This window comes from Mauremys reevesii, linkage group 1 (genome assembly GCF_016161935.1).
Source record: "Mauremys reevesii isolate NIE-2019 linkage group 1, ASM1616193v1, whole genome shotgun sequence".
Taxonomy (NCBI): domain Eukaryota; kingdom Metazoa; phylum Chordata; order Testudines; family Geoemydidae; genus Mauremys; species Mauremys reevesii.
In genome coordinates this window covers 190,306,597-190,325,605 of record NC_052623.1, presented here as the reverse complement: position 1 = coordinate 190,325,605, position 19,009 = coordinate 190,306,597, and the positions used below count along the sequence as shown (strand labels likewise).

The following is a 19,009-nucleotide window of genomic DNA, read 5'->3' as shown; positions in this document are numbered from 1 at the left end:
GACAGCACATCAGAGCCAAGCAACGGAGAACTAGGTGCCTCAGATACAGCCAGGTCCCGGGGAAAACAGAAATCCTGGGGTACTGAGTGTGTTATCGGTATCAAGTCTGTGGTCTGCATCGAGGTGATGATGAAGGCACTGATGGTACCGTGAGTCTCCAGCACTTTGAGGGAAGTGTGGTCGGAGCCCAAACCGACTTCTTTGGTACCAAGGAAGCAGAGGAAGAGCTTTCCTTGCTGCCTCAGTCTGTTAACTGTACCGATTATCTATCCGGGCCTGAGGCTTTGCAGTCTCTCAGTCTAGCAATACCCTGGGTACCTGAGGAACTAGCAGCCTCACGGGTACTTGACTGAAGAACAGAAGGTGCCAAAGTGGCTGAAGTTACTGACAACCTCAGCTTTTTTAGAGGTAGATTCCCTACCTGGTGAGCCCAAGGAACATGGGCGAACTGCCCTCAGTTCTCTCTCAGCTGCCTCAGCCTGAGACAGAACTCTGACAGTTGTACCCGTTGAGATTTCCTCAATGTTGTACTCATTTCTTATTCAAGTAGTTAGTTGTAGTAGCTCTTAGCATTACTCTAATTAGTCAGTAAGTAGCAGTAGTAATTTTAGCTTTCTAGTTTAAAAAAATAAAAAATAAAAGTTCTCTCATACATACTATATAGTAGTTCTTGTTCACTGGGAGGTTTTGCCCAGTTCTCCCAGCTTCAAATGTCTGTTCTACAGGGAGGTGATCCTGGTAAGTGATGGGCACTCCCACTACATCCATTGCCTCGGGGAAATCGCACGTTGCCCAGAAGCGTACCTTCTGTCTGGCACTGAAGTCCAGAGCCAGAAAAAACAGGGAGATAAAACTTAGTCTTCTCATGATGGAGAGAGCTCACCATGCCTCCACTATATCAGACTGCAAACCAGCCTCCACTATATCAGAGCCCCAAACCTCCAGGGCCACAAAAGGAAGGCCACAAAACTCCTCTCATAAGTCCTCCAAGGACTGTTCCCAGGGCTCACCCGGCAGGGAATCTACCTTTAAAAAGCCGAGGTCATTGGTGTCTTCAGCCACTTTGGCACCATCTTCAAAGCCGAACAACAGATTGATCTATTCCCTCCATCACATACATTGCTGCATTAATCAAACCACCATACGGGACATGAATGGCAGTCACTCAGATACTCCAGAGTTAGCAATGGAAGATCATTGGTGCATATTGGACAGACTTATACCAGGAATAATAATAATTATACTATGCATCTGTTTAGGGGGAGGGATAGCTCAGTGGTTTGAGCATTAGCCTGCTAAACCCAGGGTTGTGAGTTCAATCCTTGGAGGGGGGCCACTTAGGGATCTGGGGCAAAATCGGTACTTGGTCCTACTAGTGAAGGCAGGGGGCTGGACTCAATGACCTTTCAGGGTCCCTTCCAGTTCTATGAGATAGGTATATCTCCATTTATATTATATATAGTGCCTTTCAACAGAAGGAAAAGTTTTACAAAAGGTGTACAAATACAATCACTATTTTACAGATAGAAAAAACTTAGATACAGAAAGTAGCCCAAGATTACACAGCATTTCATTTATAGAATCAGGACTTCTGATTCTCCTTCTCAAGCTCAAGAGACACTGAATAGACTGTCTCCCCTCTACTTGCATCTCTCTTATAATACACAGATACAGTAGACTAGCATCCAGGAACACTGGAAAATTGTAGTTGCAAGATTATGGATTTTGCAATTTTGCTCTTTTCTACAAATTTAAAACATTTATTCAAATACAATAAAGCTTTTATAGTACTCTCCACTGCACAGTTACTGTGGAAAGCCTGAATCAGAAAACAATTTCTGGCCAAATAGTGGTAGCAATTTAAAAAATAAAAGTTTGTTATGTTCAAAGGTCTCTGTGACAAATTAAAATATTAAAATCTTAATCCCTCCGAAATAATTTACTTCAGTGAGCTATGAAGTTTAAAGACTAGGGGTCTGATGACAGTCTTTCTATTGACTTGAAGGACTCTGGATTAAGCCTTAGTTTACGTTACTAACATTAAGCATGGCAGTCAAAACAACTAGTAAAACAGCAGCAAAATGAACTTATTTTTAATGCTCACCTCCTCTTTTCTTCAAGCCTACTGGTGGACCTCTGCTAGACCACTAAACCAGAACTTTCCTGTTTGTCAAACAGCCTAGGCTAGAATGAGGCTGGGGTCTACCTTTCCTTTTAACCTTTCTGTTTGTTCAGTTTCCCTTCTGGGAGGGAAAGGTGATAGAGAAAATTCCCCATATCCTTATATGACCAACTAAAAACTGCATTCAGCTGACCTTTGAAATTTCAGATCTGTTTTTTAAATTCTTACAAGTCCATAAGGCATGAGTGTTTGGCTTTACTTTCTTAAAACACAGATCCCGCCACAATTTTTCAATGTTCTATGCATATCAGACAACACAATTTCCTGAGAATAATTTCTTTGTAGCAATTACAGTGAAGTGCCTTCACCTCCAGCCTGGACGATGGACACAAATTCCCAGGCCAGAAGGGACCAGGGTGTAATTATTTAGTCTGACCTCCTGTTATAATACAGGCCACAGATCTTCCCGAAAATAAATCCTATAGCATATATTTTAAAAAAACAAACATCCAAACTCGCTGACTCCTCTGTTTCAAAGCTTCATAAATATCACTTATTAAAAGGGTGTTATAAAATGACCAGACCTCAGTCTTATATTTGGAAATCCAGCAGAGTTATCCCACTTTGCTGCCTGATTATGCTTTATGTGAGCTGTTGCATAAAAGATTAAGCATTCTTGATAATGTAGCAAGATTAATAGATTTGTCAATGTGTGTATATATAAAATATCTTTGTTTAGAATGTATAATACTGGTTAAAGATGAATTATAGATTATTCAAATTGTATACAAGTTCTGTTCTTCTTTGGGAACAGACCAGTCTACATATGCTCAACAAAAAGTCCATAGTCACCCTCCCTACTTTATGACAGTAGTGAGCAGTCACTTTGTTTGAGGGCAACCTTATTCAGTCCCACTGGAAACAATAGGGGACTGCAGCCATCTTTGCAGATGGTAGATAGAGGCTCCCCCAGTAAAGGATATAAGGCATCTCCAATTGCCTCAGTTCTTTCCACTAAACTGCACAATCCTACTAGAGTAGAGCTCCCAGGAAGAGGAGAAGGTGGTTAGGTAAGCATGAATATACACAGGCAACACTCCTGACAAACCACTATTGTAATTAAATAACAAACCATTTTTTCTTCCTTCAAGGTATCATCTTGTATATTCCCTCTTGTGAGGCTCTACCTGGAAATATATTCCCAGGAAGTTGGGCTGAGGCATTCTAATTAACTGTCCCCTCCCAAAGAAAGCATCAAATCAAGATTCCATGTTAGGAGAGAACTGCTGTGTAAATGTGTATACAGGAATCCAGGTAGCAACCCTACAGCTTTCTAAGATGAAACCATTATGGAGGCATCCCATTAATGCTGCCTTAAGCTCTGGTAGAGTGAGCACCAAGACTCTTAGGTACTGACTCCCTAGCTAATATATAACATGTCTCAATGCACAGCTTATTCCATTTAGACAGGTGCAGAAAAGAAATGGCATTTCCTTGATAACGATCCTCAAAAGGCTACAGAAAGTCTTCAGAGCAGCAAAGAGTCCTGTGGCACCTTATAGACTAACAGACGTATTGGAGCATGAGCTTTCGTGGGTGAATACCCACTAACTTTCTAAATGCCTTAGTCCTATTAAAATAAAAACTGGAAGCACTCTTGACATCTAGGGAATGGACTCTTGTTTCCCCTATACTTAGAACGCAGTTTTGGTTTTGGGAAGAACCCTAGGACCTTACTTGAGTCTACTACTGAATTTCCTATTTGCCACAGAAACAGAGAGGGTGGGGTGGTGTAGAGGGTCGAAGGGGGGAAAGTGGGGCCTTGCCTTAGATTTCTGAGAGAGCTGGTGAGATGAGACTGTAGCTGGCATGGATTTTGAAGATCAAGAGACCAGAAGGGGCATGAAGGGACCAGAGAGTCTCAACTCCTACTGTGCTTAGGAGCTAAGCACAGAAAACTAGTGCTGCTTAAAGACAGCAGACATGGGGCCCAATTCTTCTGAACAATAGCAATTACTATCTGACCTCTCTACCCACACGTCTTAAGGTGTGTGGGGGGTTGAACTCTCAATACTCCAGGCTATCTTGGTCGGTGCGTATGAAAAGTGGCAGTGGACATGGGGCTGGGGAAAATGCCACATAAATCCAGGATGCCCTAGGTCTAATGTGCTTGACTGCACGTCTACACTGCAAAAAAACCAAACCAAAAAACAAAGCCACAGGATTGGTCATAGGAAATAACTTTGGAATGAGTGATCAGAAGTTGATTCAATTTAAATTAAATGGAAGGATAATCAAAACTAAAGTCATCAACTGTGATTTTTTTATTTCAAAAGAGCAGACATTGGGAAATATAGGGCATTAGTTAAAGCAGTAAATTGTACTGAAGACCTCAGGTAAATTTTATGCCATTCTCTCTCTTTATAGGACAAAAAGACTCCCAATTTACCATTAGGTGCCTGGACAGAGGTTAGGAGAGATGTCCAGAGGCTTGCTATTCTCTCTATCCTTCAGTGCCTCCAGGGGACATCCAGTTAGCTTTCCTGGCTAAGACTGGGGTTAAGAAGCAGGATTTGAGAAGTTTGCAGAGTTTTGTTTAGGGTAGGGAGGAATCCCAGTTTGAGGGCAAGTGATTATCACAAGTTCCATAACTTCAGCAGCAACTAGCTCCTTTTGTGCCTGAGAAACTTGTATGAGATCCCTACTAAAAGTTACAGTCTCATTCGGGCACATTGCTGACACTAACCTGCATGAGATCCCCAAAAGGAGCAATCTACTTTATGCATTCTGTTGAGACTGTAGTCTCTGCAGGGGGGACCTGACTGAAGTTCCAAAGGTTTAAAGTATCATAAACGGCAATTTGTCTAATTTCTAACTACAATACTTCTCTAACTTCTATGAACCTTAGCTATTAGTCTCATAGACCTTGCAAGGTATGTTAACTTTACCAACAATTATTGCATTTTTTCTGAAGTTACAATCTCTGCCAAATGTAAATTCCATACACCTTAGCTACTTCTGTCATTAAATGTATAAGCTCCATCAGTGATTCAAACAGAGAAAAACAGCAATGATTCATTGTGGTTAAGAGATCTGCTGGCAGTGTATACACAAGAGACTCACATGAGTTACAAGCACCACTGGGAAACCAGCAGAGTTTGTAACTTCTTTTAGCCCTGAAAGTGATAAAAATAAAATTATCTGAGATTAACATCTGCCAGCTGCCTGGTGCTGCCTGTAAGGTGTTTGAACCCTGGATGGAATGTTTCATAAATGTTACTAATTGCTAGCTTCACTGGTTTGTGAGCACAAAAACAATGAGACCTAATACAATAAATACAGAGAACCCTCCAAAATTCTGGGTTCTGTCATCTTGCCTACTGAGTTTATAAATTATGAGCCTAAAATGAACAGCTCAGGAATATTTTAATTTACTAGATATGATACTTATAAAGGTCCAAAACACATGCCACTGCAAAATATAAAAGTTTAACCTCATAATGATTCCCATCATTAGGGAACGTAAATGAGGAAGTCACAGAAACTATAGCCCTATGTTGTTGCAAAGACATCCATACACATCTCCATAAATCAGCAGGTTACCTTAGGTGATCAGCTCTGGAGGAGTTAGAGCCTGTTCTACAACTGAGCTAGGGTGTTGCTACAACAGCTATATACGAGAGGAAGAACAGCCCATGTACAAACCATGGCACTCTCTTTGGCTGCATACTTTAGTCAAAAAGTGGCATGATAATTGTTTACAGCATAAAGTTACATTGCACACACTGCCAAATGGCAGTGCATTCCGTCCAGTGTATCTTATCCACCACACTTCTGTGTTCTGTTCCTACTCTGAGGTTGTGCTATAGGCAGGAAGTTGCTGTGACTGACATAGAACATCAAATTTTCCTCAGGGCTTTCACACACCTCCAGCTCCAGTGCTTTTGGAGGAGAAAGGGAGAGTTAGAACCACTGTCCTCCTGAGAAAGCCTACACAGTTCCAAAGTAGGGCCACTTGAGAGAATCTGAAAGGGATTAGAACTTTTAAACCACACCAGAGAGTCTTTTAAATTCATAATGGATTATTTTTATGTACAGAAAAACAAAACTCTTAAGACTCCGGGTTAGTCTACACTGGCAATGCTACAGCGCTGCCATGGCAGTGCTTTAACATGGCTTGTGTAGTCATGGCAGAGCACTGAGAGCTCTCCCAGCGCTCTAAAAAAACCCACCTCCATGAGAGGCATGGCTGGGAGCACTGGTGCAGTGTTTACATTAGCGCTTTACAGCGCTGAAATTTGCTGCGCTCAAGGGTGTGTTTTGTCGCACCCCTGAGCGAGACAGTTGTAGCGCTATAAATTTTCAGTGTAGACAAGCCCTCACTGTAGCATCAGCACTACTGTGGAAGTTACAAAAACTGAAAAGGCAGTATCAGGGAACAGACATGCGAATGAGCTGAAAAAATTTGACTGATTCCACCTATTGACAGGAAAACATCCATCAGCCTTGGATTAGTACAGGGAACACTCAATTGTCCTTACGTGTATGTTATTAAAGCCCTGCACAAAGAACATGGAGAGAATCAACAGCATAAAATGCTGCAAATTGCCAGGTTCATTACTGTTCCTAGAATTGAAATGAAGGAAGAATACTCTTATTGTTATTGAGGAAAATGAAGTGAAAGAATGATTGTTTATCCCATTCAATGAACCCAGACTTCTCTAAAAAGCAATGAGAAATGATTTCTTACAATTAAAATTTCCCCTAACTCATAACCTGGACTGGTCTGCAGAGAGAGGCTAATTATGAGTTATTTCATTCTATTTACTTTTTCATTCGGAGTTCTCATTTCTACTCCTTGTTTCCAAAAAGAATTAGTAAATTAAATGGCATCTAGAAAGGAACTAGTAGAAAAAAAATAGTATTTTTTAAAATCTAACTAAAGGTAAAAACATGAATTATGTTTTTAATACAATTTTAATTTTAAAATAATACATAATGAACTCTTTACTCTCCATCACCTACAAGCAGCTCTTTAGGGAACTCTTAAGTAAAAGTGTCCTAGAATTGTGATATCAGGGAAAATAGAGAATAACCTAATAGGTGTCAAAGTCTACATCAGCTCCCATCAGCAACCCTCTCTCTCTCTATAGAGGTGACCTTGCAAGAATGGGAAAAAATTATTATTTTGTGTGAGGAAACAATAGATCTGCATAACAGAACAGTTAAATATACTGTAGTTAATATATTAAATGGCAAACAGCGGTCCCTAAGGATATGACTACACTGCAATGAGACCCGTGGCTAGTCCATGCCGCTGACTTGGGCTAAAGGGCTGTTTAACTGTGGTGTAGATGTGTGTGCTTGGGCTGCCACCCGAACTCTGGGACCCTCCCACCTCACAGGGTCCCAGAGCTCAGACTGCAGCCCAAACCCATGCATCTACACCACAGTTAAACAGCCCTTTAGCCTGAGCCCTGCGAGCCTGAGTCACCTGGCACAGGCCAGCCGCAAGTGTCTAACTGCAATGTAGACATACCCTGAGGCCTGGTCTACACTTGGGGATGGGGATGTGTATGGGGGGTGAATCAATCTAAGATACACAACTTCAGCTACGAGAATAGCGTAGCTGAAGTCAACGTATCTTAGATCGACTTAGACTGACTTACTTTGCATCCTCGCAGCGCTGCATTGATGGCCACCGCTCCCCCTTCGACTCCGCTTCCGCCTCTCGCCCTGGTGGAGTTCCAGAGTCGACGGGGAGCGCGTTCAGGGATTGATGTATCACGTCTAGACGAGACGTGATACATCGATCCCCGATAGATCGATCACTACCCGCCGATCCGGCGGGTAGTGTAGGCATACCCTAAGACTAAAAAAAACCCTAAGAAATGTACACAAAACAGCCCAAGTATTCATATACAAATAAAGGAGATTCTCCCTTTTAAAGCCATCCAATTCTCCCAGAAGGTCAGATCTGAACACTAAATGTTCATTTCTTACCTGTGTTCCCATCCCCACTCTCCATTGGTGGTTTACTGGTTTCTGACGGATTGTTCATTCTTGAGTCTGGATTAAAAGAGAGGTAAAGAGAGGTAAAGAGATATAAAAGTAATAAAGTGGAAAATATTGATGTTGTCTTTTCTAACAAGCTAAGTATAAAATATTACAAGCCTGAATGACATATATCTCACATACAATGATGATGATCAAGGATGGGATCACAGAAATGTAGGGCTGGAAGGGACTTCAAGAACACCAAGGGATGCAATGGCGAGTCTTCCAGTCATAGACTGGGCCATTGTTTTAAAGGATAAATCTCAGCAGCCATATACACAAAACAAGAAAATGTTGAGGGAATAACAGAAAGGATTCAACAGGGCAAGGGTGTCCAATACTGTGAAAGAATTATAGATGCAAAGGTCTAGTGAAAAAAGCAGCAATTTATAGATTAAAAAATGCTGGCTTATGCTATGTCCAAATACATTTTGTTTTTCATAAATTAGGAAATTCAGTCATTAGAAGGAGAAATATTTATCTAGTCCTGCATTTTTACTTGATAGGAATGTCAACAAATTATTTTTTAGGTCTCTTTTCAGTCTCCTTGTGGGTCAATCTCAAAGTGTGTGCTCCTAATTTTCAAGTTTGTCAATTTAATATGGTTAGGCTTGGCAGAATTTGATTTTTAATTTTGTTTTATAACTTTGACAAATAACGTAGGTTTATTATAAAGCTTTTTTATTTTTATTAATTTAAATTTTCACAGTTCTGGATATTATGGGGGAGGAGGGCTTTCAGAAGGGGTCAGACAATTATTTAATGACAGTAGATATTGAGATTGAAAAAGTTAAAGCTTTACGACCATTTAAGCATAATTTGTCAACATCACATGTCAAAACATAAAAAGTAAATATCCTTAAATCAAGCTCAAATAAGTTCTCAAGCAGCTTTTTTCTTACCTTACCTATCTGTAAATTTCAATTACTATCAATGGAAATATTTTTTCATCAGTTTGTGTGTATGGTGAAACTTACATTTATTGATACTTATCAATAAAAATCTGATCCTGCCAAGATTAAATATAGTGAACACAGCAGAGAGCCTTCCCAGGTGGCAGGGAGAGAATACAGTTTCTAACAGCTGCTGTCAGTACAGTATCAACTCTAACTCAGGCCTTCTCATGTCTTGCTGGTAACCGCAGCATCTCAGATTACCATAGACACAAGACAAGACAGACTATGTCAAGTGGTTAAACAGAATAATTTGGACGGAGAAAAACAAACAAATCCTCAAACACATCTTCCATCCTCAATTAGCTCAACATAAAACTTTTGATTCAGGGTGTTCTTTTGATGGGTGTTTAAGAGGGTTGCTCCTGTAATTGGTTTTCATTAAAGCAGTGGTTCAAAAACTATGATCCATTGATCAATGGTCTGCAGAGGGCTGGCCACTGCCACTACCTGCTCTAGCTTGTTCCAGTTGCTTCTATAGTCGTCTAGGATCTCTGTTGCCTAGTGGACTGAAAAAGCAGCTGGAAACAATGAAATGAAGCCGGCCTCTGTCTACTCGCATCAGCTACTAAATAGCAGAGGAAACTGGAATCACCCTCAGATACCACAACTATCATTGGTACTGAAAATGACAACCAGCAAAAGGAAAGGCATGACAAGAAGCACAAGAGAAAGAATGATCAGAGCTGGACAGCATGTCCAGCCAAGTGGGGAAGAAGGGAACCAGCCACAGAAAAGCTGTGTGGGAAGAAAGGAAAACAGCCAGACCAGGCAGCAGAGAGGCATATGCAGGGCTGGAGGAGAAGAGATAGGAAGGAGAAAGTCAGGTGAAGAGCAACAAAAGTGAGTGAGTAGTTTTTTGGGTTTTTTTAAGTCAAAAGTCATTAATTCAGTTAAAAATACATCAATAACTTTCCTGATGTAACTTTTCATATAAATAACTGATGTAGTTCACCTAGGTATGGCTTGAAAAGTCCAGTCACCTATAACAAGTAGGAACTTTTCCCAAGTGAGGGGCATCAGCTTTTACAGAATCTCAATGTTTGTTGTGTTTTTGTTGTTGTGTTGGGGTTTGTTGTTTTTTTTTGGGGGGGGGGGTGGATATTCTAGCCTGTATGGCTGAGATTAAATCTTTCGAATTTGAGCCAACTGTAATGGATACGTTGATGTCTGCCTGGGGTAGCTGACACACATCCAGAGCCAATGTCATTGAAGAGTGTAGGAGGTGGCACTGCCTCTTAGAGTGTCCAGGAGAGGCCCAGCTGCCACTGTCAGGGAATAGGGAGCACTGGTGTGAGTGTGTCTTGCAACATCCCCCATCTCCTGAAACAGGAATATGTCAGTCCCACTTTTGCTGTAATGGGCATGAGGAGAGAGAACACTCCAGCAGAGGGGTATTAGTAAACTATCCCAGTAGAAGGGTCTATGGCAGGGGTGGGCAAACTACGGGCCGCGGGCTGGATTCAGCCCACAAACCGTTTTAAGTCGGCCCTCGAACTCCCGCTGGGGAGCAGGGTCAGGGACTTGTCCCGCTCCAACTGAAGCTGCAGCATGGCCACCTCCAGTTCCTACGCGATCCAATAGCCCCACTCCAACGGCCCGCTCCAGCACTCCAACAGAGAAGGGACACGCCACTGCTTCCAGGAGCCGCTTGAGGTAAACGCCGCCCGGAGCCTGAGCCTCTCCCCACATCCCAGCCCTGATTCCCTTCCCTCCCTCTGAACCCCTCGATCTCAGCCCGGAGCACGCTCTTGCACCCCAAACCCCTCATCCCCAGCCCCATCCCAGGGCCTGCACCCCCATCCAGAGCCCACACCCCTTCCTGCACCCCAACTCCCTGCCCCAGCCCCGATCCCCCTCCCGCCTGCCAAACCCCTCGATCTCAGCCCGGAGCACGCTCTTGCACCCCAAACCCCTCATCTCCAGCCCCACCCAAGAGCCCGCACCCCCAACCAGAGCCCTCACCCCCTCCCACACCGCAACCCCAATTTTGTGAGCATTCATGGCCCCCCATACAATTTCTATTTCCAGATGTGGCCCTCAGGCTGAAAAGTTTGCCCAGCACTGGTCTATGGGATGTGATTGGAGGATTCCTTCAAGCCCCTTCCCATCCATACAGCCATCAACTTGGTAAAGTACTGTCAACAAGACCTCCATCCCAATAAAACAGCCCTCAGCCAGGTGGCCAGGAGAGGGTCTACTGCCACTGGTCTTCAAATTGGCTGGGCCCTGGTTCCTCAAGGCTGTAACTCCCCAGGGAGAACTAGTGTCAGTTTCTGGAAGAGGGAAACCACTGACACCATAGCAAAGAGCTGTTTGTATGCCCCCCGCCCTGCCCACCTCTCACAGATGGGTCTGTGTGTAGGACCAGCATACATGGATTTACTTGGATGGGGCACTATCCAGCACTAAATTTGTTGAGGGAAAGCATTGGAAGTGGCAACTGGCATTAATTGCAGGCTCTGATTTTAGTCAACAAGAAACTGGAGACTTGATCCAAGTAATGATGAATGAATGACCTGTAGATAAATAAGCAAGAGGACTAGGAATACCAGTGTATTTCAGTGTAGTGGCAACCTTGGGCTAGCAGGGTTTTCAAGCCCTGAATACAGAACATAAGAAAGGCCGTACCGGGTCAGACCAAAGGTCCATCTAGCCCAGTATCTGTCTAACGACAGTGGCCAATGCCAGGTGCCCCAGAGGGAGTGAACCTAACAGGCAATGATCAAGTGATCTCTCTCCTGCCATCCATCTCCATCCTCTGACGAACAGAGGCTAGGGACACCATTCTTACCCATCCTGGCTAATAGCCATTTATGGACTTAGCCACCATGAATTTATCCAGTCCCCTTTTAAACATTGTTATACTCCTAGCCTTCACAACCTCCTCAGGTAAGGAGTTCCACAAGTTGACTGTGCGCTGCGTGAAGAAGAACGTCCTTTTATTTGTTTTAAACCTGCTGCCTATTAATTTCATTTGGTGACCCCTAGTTCTTGTATTATGGGAATAAGTAAATAACTTTTCCTTATCCACTTTCTCAACATCACTCATGATTTTATATACCTCTATCATGTCCCCCCTTAGTCTCCTCTTTTCCAAGCTGAAGAGTCCTAGCCTCTTTAATCTTTCCTCGTATGGGACCCACTCTAAACCCCTAATCATTTTAGTTGCCCTTTTCTGAACCTTTTCTAGTGCTAGAATATCTTTTTTGAGGTGAGGAAACCACATCTGTACACAGTATTCGAGATGTGGGCGTACCATGGATTTATATAAGGGCAATAATATATTCTCAGTCTTATTCTCTATCCCCTTTTTAATGATTCCTAACATCCTGTTTGCTTTTTTGACCGCCTCTGCACACTGTGTGGACATCTCTTAAGAGAACTATCCACGATGACGCCAAGATCTTTTTCCTGACTCGTTGTAGCTAAATTAGCCCCCATCATGTTGTATGTACAGTTGGGGTTATTTTTTCCAATGTGCATTACTTTACATTTATCCACATTAAATTTCATTTGCCATTTTGTTGCCCAATCACTTAGTTTTGTGAGATAAAAGGTAATAAAAGGTAATAATTGGAGATATACCAATCTCCTAGAACTGGAAGGGACCTTGAAAGGTCATCAAGTCCAGCCCCCTGCCTTCACTAGCAGGACCAATTTTTGCCCCCATCCCCCCCCCCCTCCCCCTCAAGGATTGAACTCACAACCCTGGGTTTAGCAGGCCAATGCTCCAACCACTGAGCTATCCCTCCCCCCAAGATCTTTTTGAAGTTCTTCACAATCTGCTTTGGTCTTAACTATCTTGAGTAGTTTAGTATCATCTGCAAACTTTGCCACCTCACTGTTTACCTCTTTCTCCAGATCATTTATGAATAAATTGAATAGGATTGGTCCTAGGACTGACCCTTGGGGAACACCACTAGTTACCCCTCTCCATTCTGAGAATTTACCATTAATTCCTACCCTTTGTTCCCTGTCCTTTAACCAGTTCTCAATCCATGAAAGGACCGGACCTTCCCTTTTATCCCATGACAGCTTAATTTACGTAAGAGCCTTTGGTGACGGACCTTGTCAAAGGCTTTCTGGAAATCTAAGTACACTATGTCCACCGGATCCCCCTTGTCCACATGTTTGTTGACCCCTTCAAAGAACTCTAATAGATTAGTAAGACACGATTTCCCTTTACAGAAACCATGTTGACTATTGCTCAAGAGTTTATGTTTTTCTGTGTGTCTGACAATTTTATTCTTTACTATTGTTTCAACTAATTTGCCCGGTACCGACATTAGACTTACCGGTCTGTAATTGCCGGGATCACCCCTAGAGCCCTTTTTAAATATTGGCGTTACATTAGCTAACTTCCAGTCATTGGGTACCGAAGCCGATTTAAAGGACAGGTTACAAATCTTAGTTAATAGTTCCGCAACTTCACATTTGAGTTCTTTCAGAACTCTTGGGTGAATGCCATCTGGTCCCGGTGACTTGTTAATGTTGAGTTTATCAATTAATTCCAAAACCTCCTCTAGTGACACTTCAATCTGTGACAGTTCATCAGATTTGTCACCTACAAAAGCCAGCTTAGGTTTGGGAATCTCCCTAACATCCTCAGCTGTGAAGACTGAAGTAAAGAATCCATTTAGTTTCTCCGCAATGACTTTATTGTCTTTAAGCGCTCCTTTTGTATTTTGATCATCAAGGGGCCCCACTGGTTGTTTACAGGGCATAAGATCATTTCTCCGTTAAACTGTGGTCCACACTATGAAAAAGGATTAAGCCTCTGCATGAAGGAAATAGCACTGTGCTTCCCATAGGACTTCATTACAGAGACTAAAGCATTGGGGCCCTGATCCTGACTGCGGCCCTCTAAAGGTAAATTATTATAAATAAATTATTATTAAAGCTACTGAAGAAAATTAATTGGGTACAGTGCACTGCGGAATATAGTAGACATTCTCCCTCTCTTTTTACAGAAGGCTCATGCAATATGAAAATATTTTGCTCCACACCTAGTGGATGATCAGTAGTGTGTCTTTAATGAAGTTGCAAATACCATTCCACAGGGCAACAAGAATAGTGTTTGCCAGACTACACTGGAAAAATCAAGGCTTCAGAAAGAGGTTTTTAGTGGTTGTTTAGTGTTAAATGTATATGGGGAATTTAGGCAGGTAGTAAAATGTGCTTGCAGTAAGAATATTTTACTATTAAGATTCACCTCTGGCAGCAATATATTTGCAATGTTCTGTCTTCCATCAAACCTCCAAACACCATAACAAGTAAAGAGATAAACCCGCTGTAGAAACTTCCTGCCAGAACTGCTTTGTACCCAAGGAAGGATAAACCTTCATTACTACTTCACCAGCTTGAACAAAACCTTGTGGGTGTGTGGAGGGTGATGTTCTATCTTTATTTTACACAGAAAGGGTCAAGCTCTCTATAGTGTTTCCATTGCAAATAGCATCACATGCATCTGAAGCACAATATTGTTATGAACAAAATAGACACTTATCTATAGGGCAAAGACCTACAATAATGTACTTGATTTGTTTTGTAGATACTCAAAAGAATTTTCTTTTGCAATTAAAAAAATAAGGGTGTTAACACCTTTTCCCACTTTAGACTTTTCTTGCGTTTTAAATAAAGGCTGGGCTGCAGATTTCTGTCAATAGCACCTAAAAACAAACCTCAAGCACAGAAAGAAAGATCGAAAGCAGCAGGTGCATGACTGAAATCAAACTCAGAGGAGCTTTTACATTCATTCTTGTTACTCTGATAGAGTTTGAGTGTGACACAAGGCACTACTGTTCAGGCTTTCACTGCCTCTCTGATATTTCAAAAGGTATTCAGAAAAAACTAAAAAGCAGAGGATGGACAAGACCGGAGTGATAGCTAAATTGCAAATTAAGCAATGTGTACATGTAAAATTATCTTAAAATAGAATTTCACGCACTGTTTCCCCTCACACCCATTCAAGGGAAACTGCCCCAATACTCCATCAGAACCAGCATAAATAATTCCCTGGGAAACATAGGTCAGAGGGATTCCTCAACGCCAGCAAAACAACCAAATGGGTCACTTACATATGAATCTTGGACTCAAACTTGCAACTGACGCATATCTGGAAATATGCATGTTCAAATGTCTGCTTAAAAACAAGCATCAGACTAATGATGGTCCAGTTATACCTTTTATTATAGAACCAAAAAGAAAATACTCTTAGGTTCAATGTGTGGAATTCAGAGCTCTGAAAATAACACTACCTATTGCAAAAAACAAACAATTATTACAAATAACTTTTAAAATATAGAAAAGGGAAGAAATGAGCACAGGACTGACAGGCTGCTAATGGAAATACATTATCCCAGTACCTTAAGCATAGCTTGCATCAGAATCAATGGCAACTGTGACCTCCACCTTATTTTCCATTACACAAGAAACCTTGATATTATGTCAGAAAAACACACATACACACATAAACAAACTATAGGTTATGTGAAGAGGTGATATGAGTAAGTAGTTTGAAATTGGAATTTTTTTTTGTTTTTAAAAAAATATTAAAAAAACAAAAACAAACAAAAAGAGTATCTGGATCTGCAATTCAAGTCCTAAGTCTTAATGTCTGTCAGAAGTCAAATGATTCTCAGAATAAAATCCCAAAAGCAAAAAGTTCTGTATTGAATATCACCCAAACCCAAGAGCAAATCTATTTTTTCCAATGCCAAAGGGTACAATTCTCCTGAATCAGGAAAAAACTGGAATAGCAGGGTGGCACTTGCTGTTGATTTACTGGTGAGCTTCACCTTTAAAATGCCTTCTGCAGATCCTGCATATGTGATTAAGCCACCATGCATAGTCAATCTCACACCCTCTATTTCCATATTAAACGCTTATAAGAAAGAGCAGAGCTGGTACCCACCTAGAACGTAGTCACTGCAGTCCAACATTGCTGTGAAATCCTCTACAGGTTCAGATAGTCCAAGGAAAGAAATAAAGAGGGGGAAGACTATTTCTAACAAATTTATGCTACTGCTCTCAACAGAACAAGAAAGGGAGTGGGGGTGAGGGGGAGAAATACAACTTCTGTTACACCATAGCAATCTTCAACTGAACAGGGAAACTTCAGTTGCTCTGTGGAGTTTTAGTCTCTCCTACTAGCTGTGTCTGACATTGTCAAGGCGACTGAAGCGTGAAAAGTTCCCCTTTTTGTAATAAAACAGAAACAAAGATTGCAGCTGGCAGTTTCCATAATGAAGCTTAATCAGTATGCGCCTGATTAGGGCCTTATGCAAATCTCCCCTCGTTAGCACAGCAGCCAGCACTTTGAAGTCCATGAACAATTCATTTGCAGAGTACACTGAAAGCGTTCCCTGCATAATTTAAATCATGGTATAAATATTTATCAGCTCATTTGCATATTAATTGGCAGTGCATGAAGGGAAAAATTATCTCCCAAGTGCCAGCATAATAATTAGGGAACAAAATGAAATCTCTTCCAATAGCTTGGCTTCTCAGACTTAACTCAAGCACAGTACTCGTGGAGTAGGGAGGGAGGGAGAGAGACAGAGTTCTGTTAAAATGCCACTGAAATGACACATACAAATTAGAAACAACTCTACAGACTTTAGCACCTTTAATCTTATTCCTGCTGGCAACAATAACTTCAGTAATAAAGGGGATTTGGAAAAAGCTTTCTATATCATCCAAATAATCCAAGAAAACAATTAGCAAGGTAGGAGCTGAATATAGAGATGTCAACCTGGTGTTTTCCAAATGTTAACATGAACTGTCACAAGATGGTCTCACTCAAAAACAGAAGGCAACATTAGGGGCAGGGAAGCAGCACACTTCTTTTTAAATGGTCAGAAAAGCCTGGTGATTCATTATCTGCTAATAGCTTTGCAACGCTAGATTAACAGCAGTGTATATGTCCAGTATTGTGTAACATTTGACACTCATTAATCTATCCCATGTGACTTTGCAAATAATTTTTACACTTCCAAAAGATTTCCAAGTAAAAACTATTAATCCCTTCTACAAGTGTAAACAGAGCTAAATAAAGCTTACTCTGGAGCTTAGATTCCAGGAGGGGGATACCTGAGATCAAGGTTGTGGTCCTTGGACCACCTGTGATTGGCAGATTCTTGCCCAGCAATCTGTGGAATTAACCATTTTGAGACTCAAGCAAAGAGGGAGTGGAGATTGGGAGTGGTTGTGGTCCATGAAAGGATATTTCTTACGAAGTGGTCCACAGAATGAACACACCAGAGAACCACAACTTTAGACCAGCTCTATTAAATAAAATCTCTCATATAATATACAAAATTAAATTTCCAAGACAGCAAGAACAAGATATGTCTCTATGGTTCAAGCGATAAATGCATAGCCTGGATGTGAAAACTCAGCAGCCCATTTTCTATTCAGGAATAAATCAAGCTATGGCCAATACTGGATGAATGCAGTCATGGCCACTTTCAGGTACAAATGTATATGAAGTTGCAGAGGGAAAGGTACTTCTTTAACTAGTTGCTCTTCTCGCTCCTTTATGAAGTGAAATTCAAATCCCACCCCTCCACACCAAAGAGAAAAGAAGAAAAAAAAAAAGATTTCCAGTTCCTGTACTATTGACTCAAATTTATTTTCACTCTGGACCTCTCCTGTTCAGGCTCACATCTCTGCCTACCTCTCAGGGTATGCCCACACCTTAGAATCATAACGGACAGCATCCACACTACAAAGTAACAGTTGAGTGCTGGATGAGTTGCTATAACAATGGTGCTCTACTTGTTCCTATACAGCACTAAGACTTCTGGGGGGAAATCCCATGGTTCAGAGAGTTTCAGTAAATAGCACTATTCTATGAATGTTTCTGCCATGTATTGTAGGAGAACTATCCATCTGGGGATCCTAGGCAGAAATGGCATGACACCAGCAACTCATTAAAGCAAGCCATTGCTGGTGTCTACTAGCCTCTGGCCAGCTGCCAGCACAGTGAGATACCCTCTTTGGGACCATTCTCAAAGAATGGAGCTCCGTATAAGAGACGGATGAGTTCAAGTGCTGATACTAGAAGGTGCATGTGAAAAAGAGAATGAATGCTAAGACTCTGGGTCAGGAAACATGGAATAAGTAGACGACAAGAAAAGACCAAGGGGTTGGGTACCAGTCATATTGTGGGAGGATTAGTGCCCCACAGTTGTTGTGTCACAGGCAACCTGTGTCCATGCTACAGATATGGCACGTTGGCAGTTGACAAGGGAGGGTCACTCAAAGTCTGTCCTATATTCCCAATTGTGCTAGCCAACTTGCATTACTACCACCACCACACACAAAGGGTTTGTGTGTAGGTTCGAGGGGTCAAGATAACAATACTTGAGCTGTAACCTTGTGTTAACTTACTAGTGAAAACAAGACCTCAGTTATCTCCTCCTCAAACTAAACATGTCAAAAACAGAATTCACCTTTCCTTCCAAATCGACTCCACTAAACCTCTCCATTTCCCAGTGATAATTTTCTTACCTTCCCTTTCACACAAGAATGGAAACTTAATTCAAAATAGCCAGAATCCGTTGCCTTTACGGCATGTTACTAAAACCTTCTGTTTACTAAGGTTCTGGGGGAGGACTGAAAGCCTAAGTGCGATGAGATTTGGGGTGGGGCACTGTAGAATTTACTGCTTCCAAATTACGGGCTAGTTAAGATCATTTAATTTTGTATTTGGGTTGCGCCATACTGCAGAGTGGTTATTCCTGCATGGATTGCCATTCTAAATAACTGTCCTGGTGTCCTGAGCTGTGAATAGCCTTTTATTTTATTTTATTTGTATTTAGAGCTAAATAAAATAAGCCTTTCAAAATCCTGTCACTCTTTCCTCTAAGGA

General features: G+C 41.6%; 1 protein-coding gene across 7 annotated transcripts in view; it reads right to left on the bottom strand.

The window, feature by feature from the left end:
* POU2F1 (POU class 2 homeobox 1) overlaps window positions 1-19,009 on the bottom strand; it is a 231,567-nt gene that overhangs the window by 103,615 nt on the left and 108,943 nt on the right. For 6 of the 7 annotated variants that reach the window (XM_039521085.1, XM_039521086.1, XM_039521081.1 and 3 more), the window contains one exon: window positions 8,126-8,191. In XM_039521085.1, the coding sequence (XP_039377019.1) occupies window positions 8,126-8,183 (58 nt within the window). In that variant the 5' untranslated portion in view covers window positions 8,184-8,191. Of the gene's footprint in view, window positions 1-8,125; window positions 8,192-16,048; window positions 16,091-19,009 lie in introns of all 7 variants that reach the window. The other variant, XM_039521082.1, reaches the window with a different exon arrangement.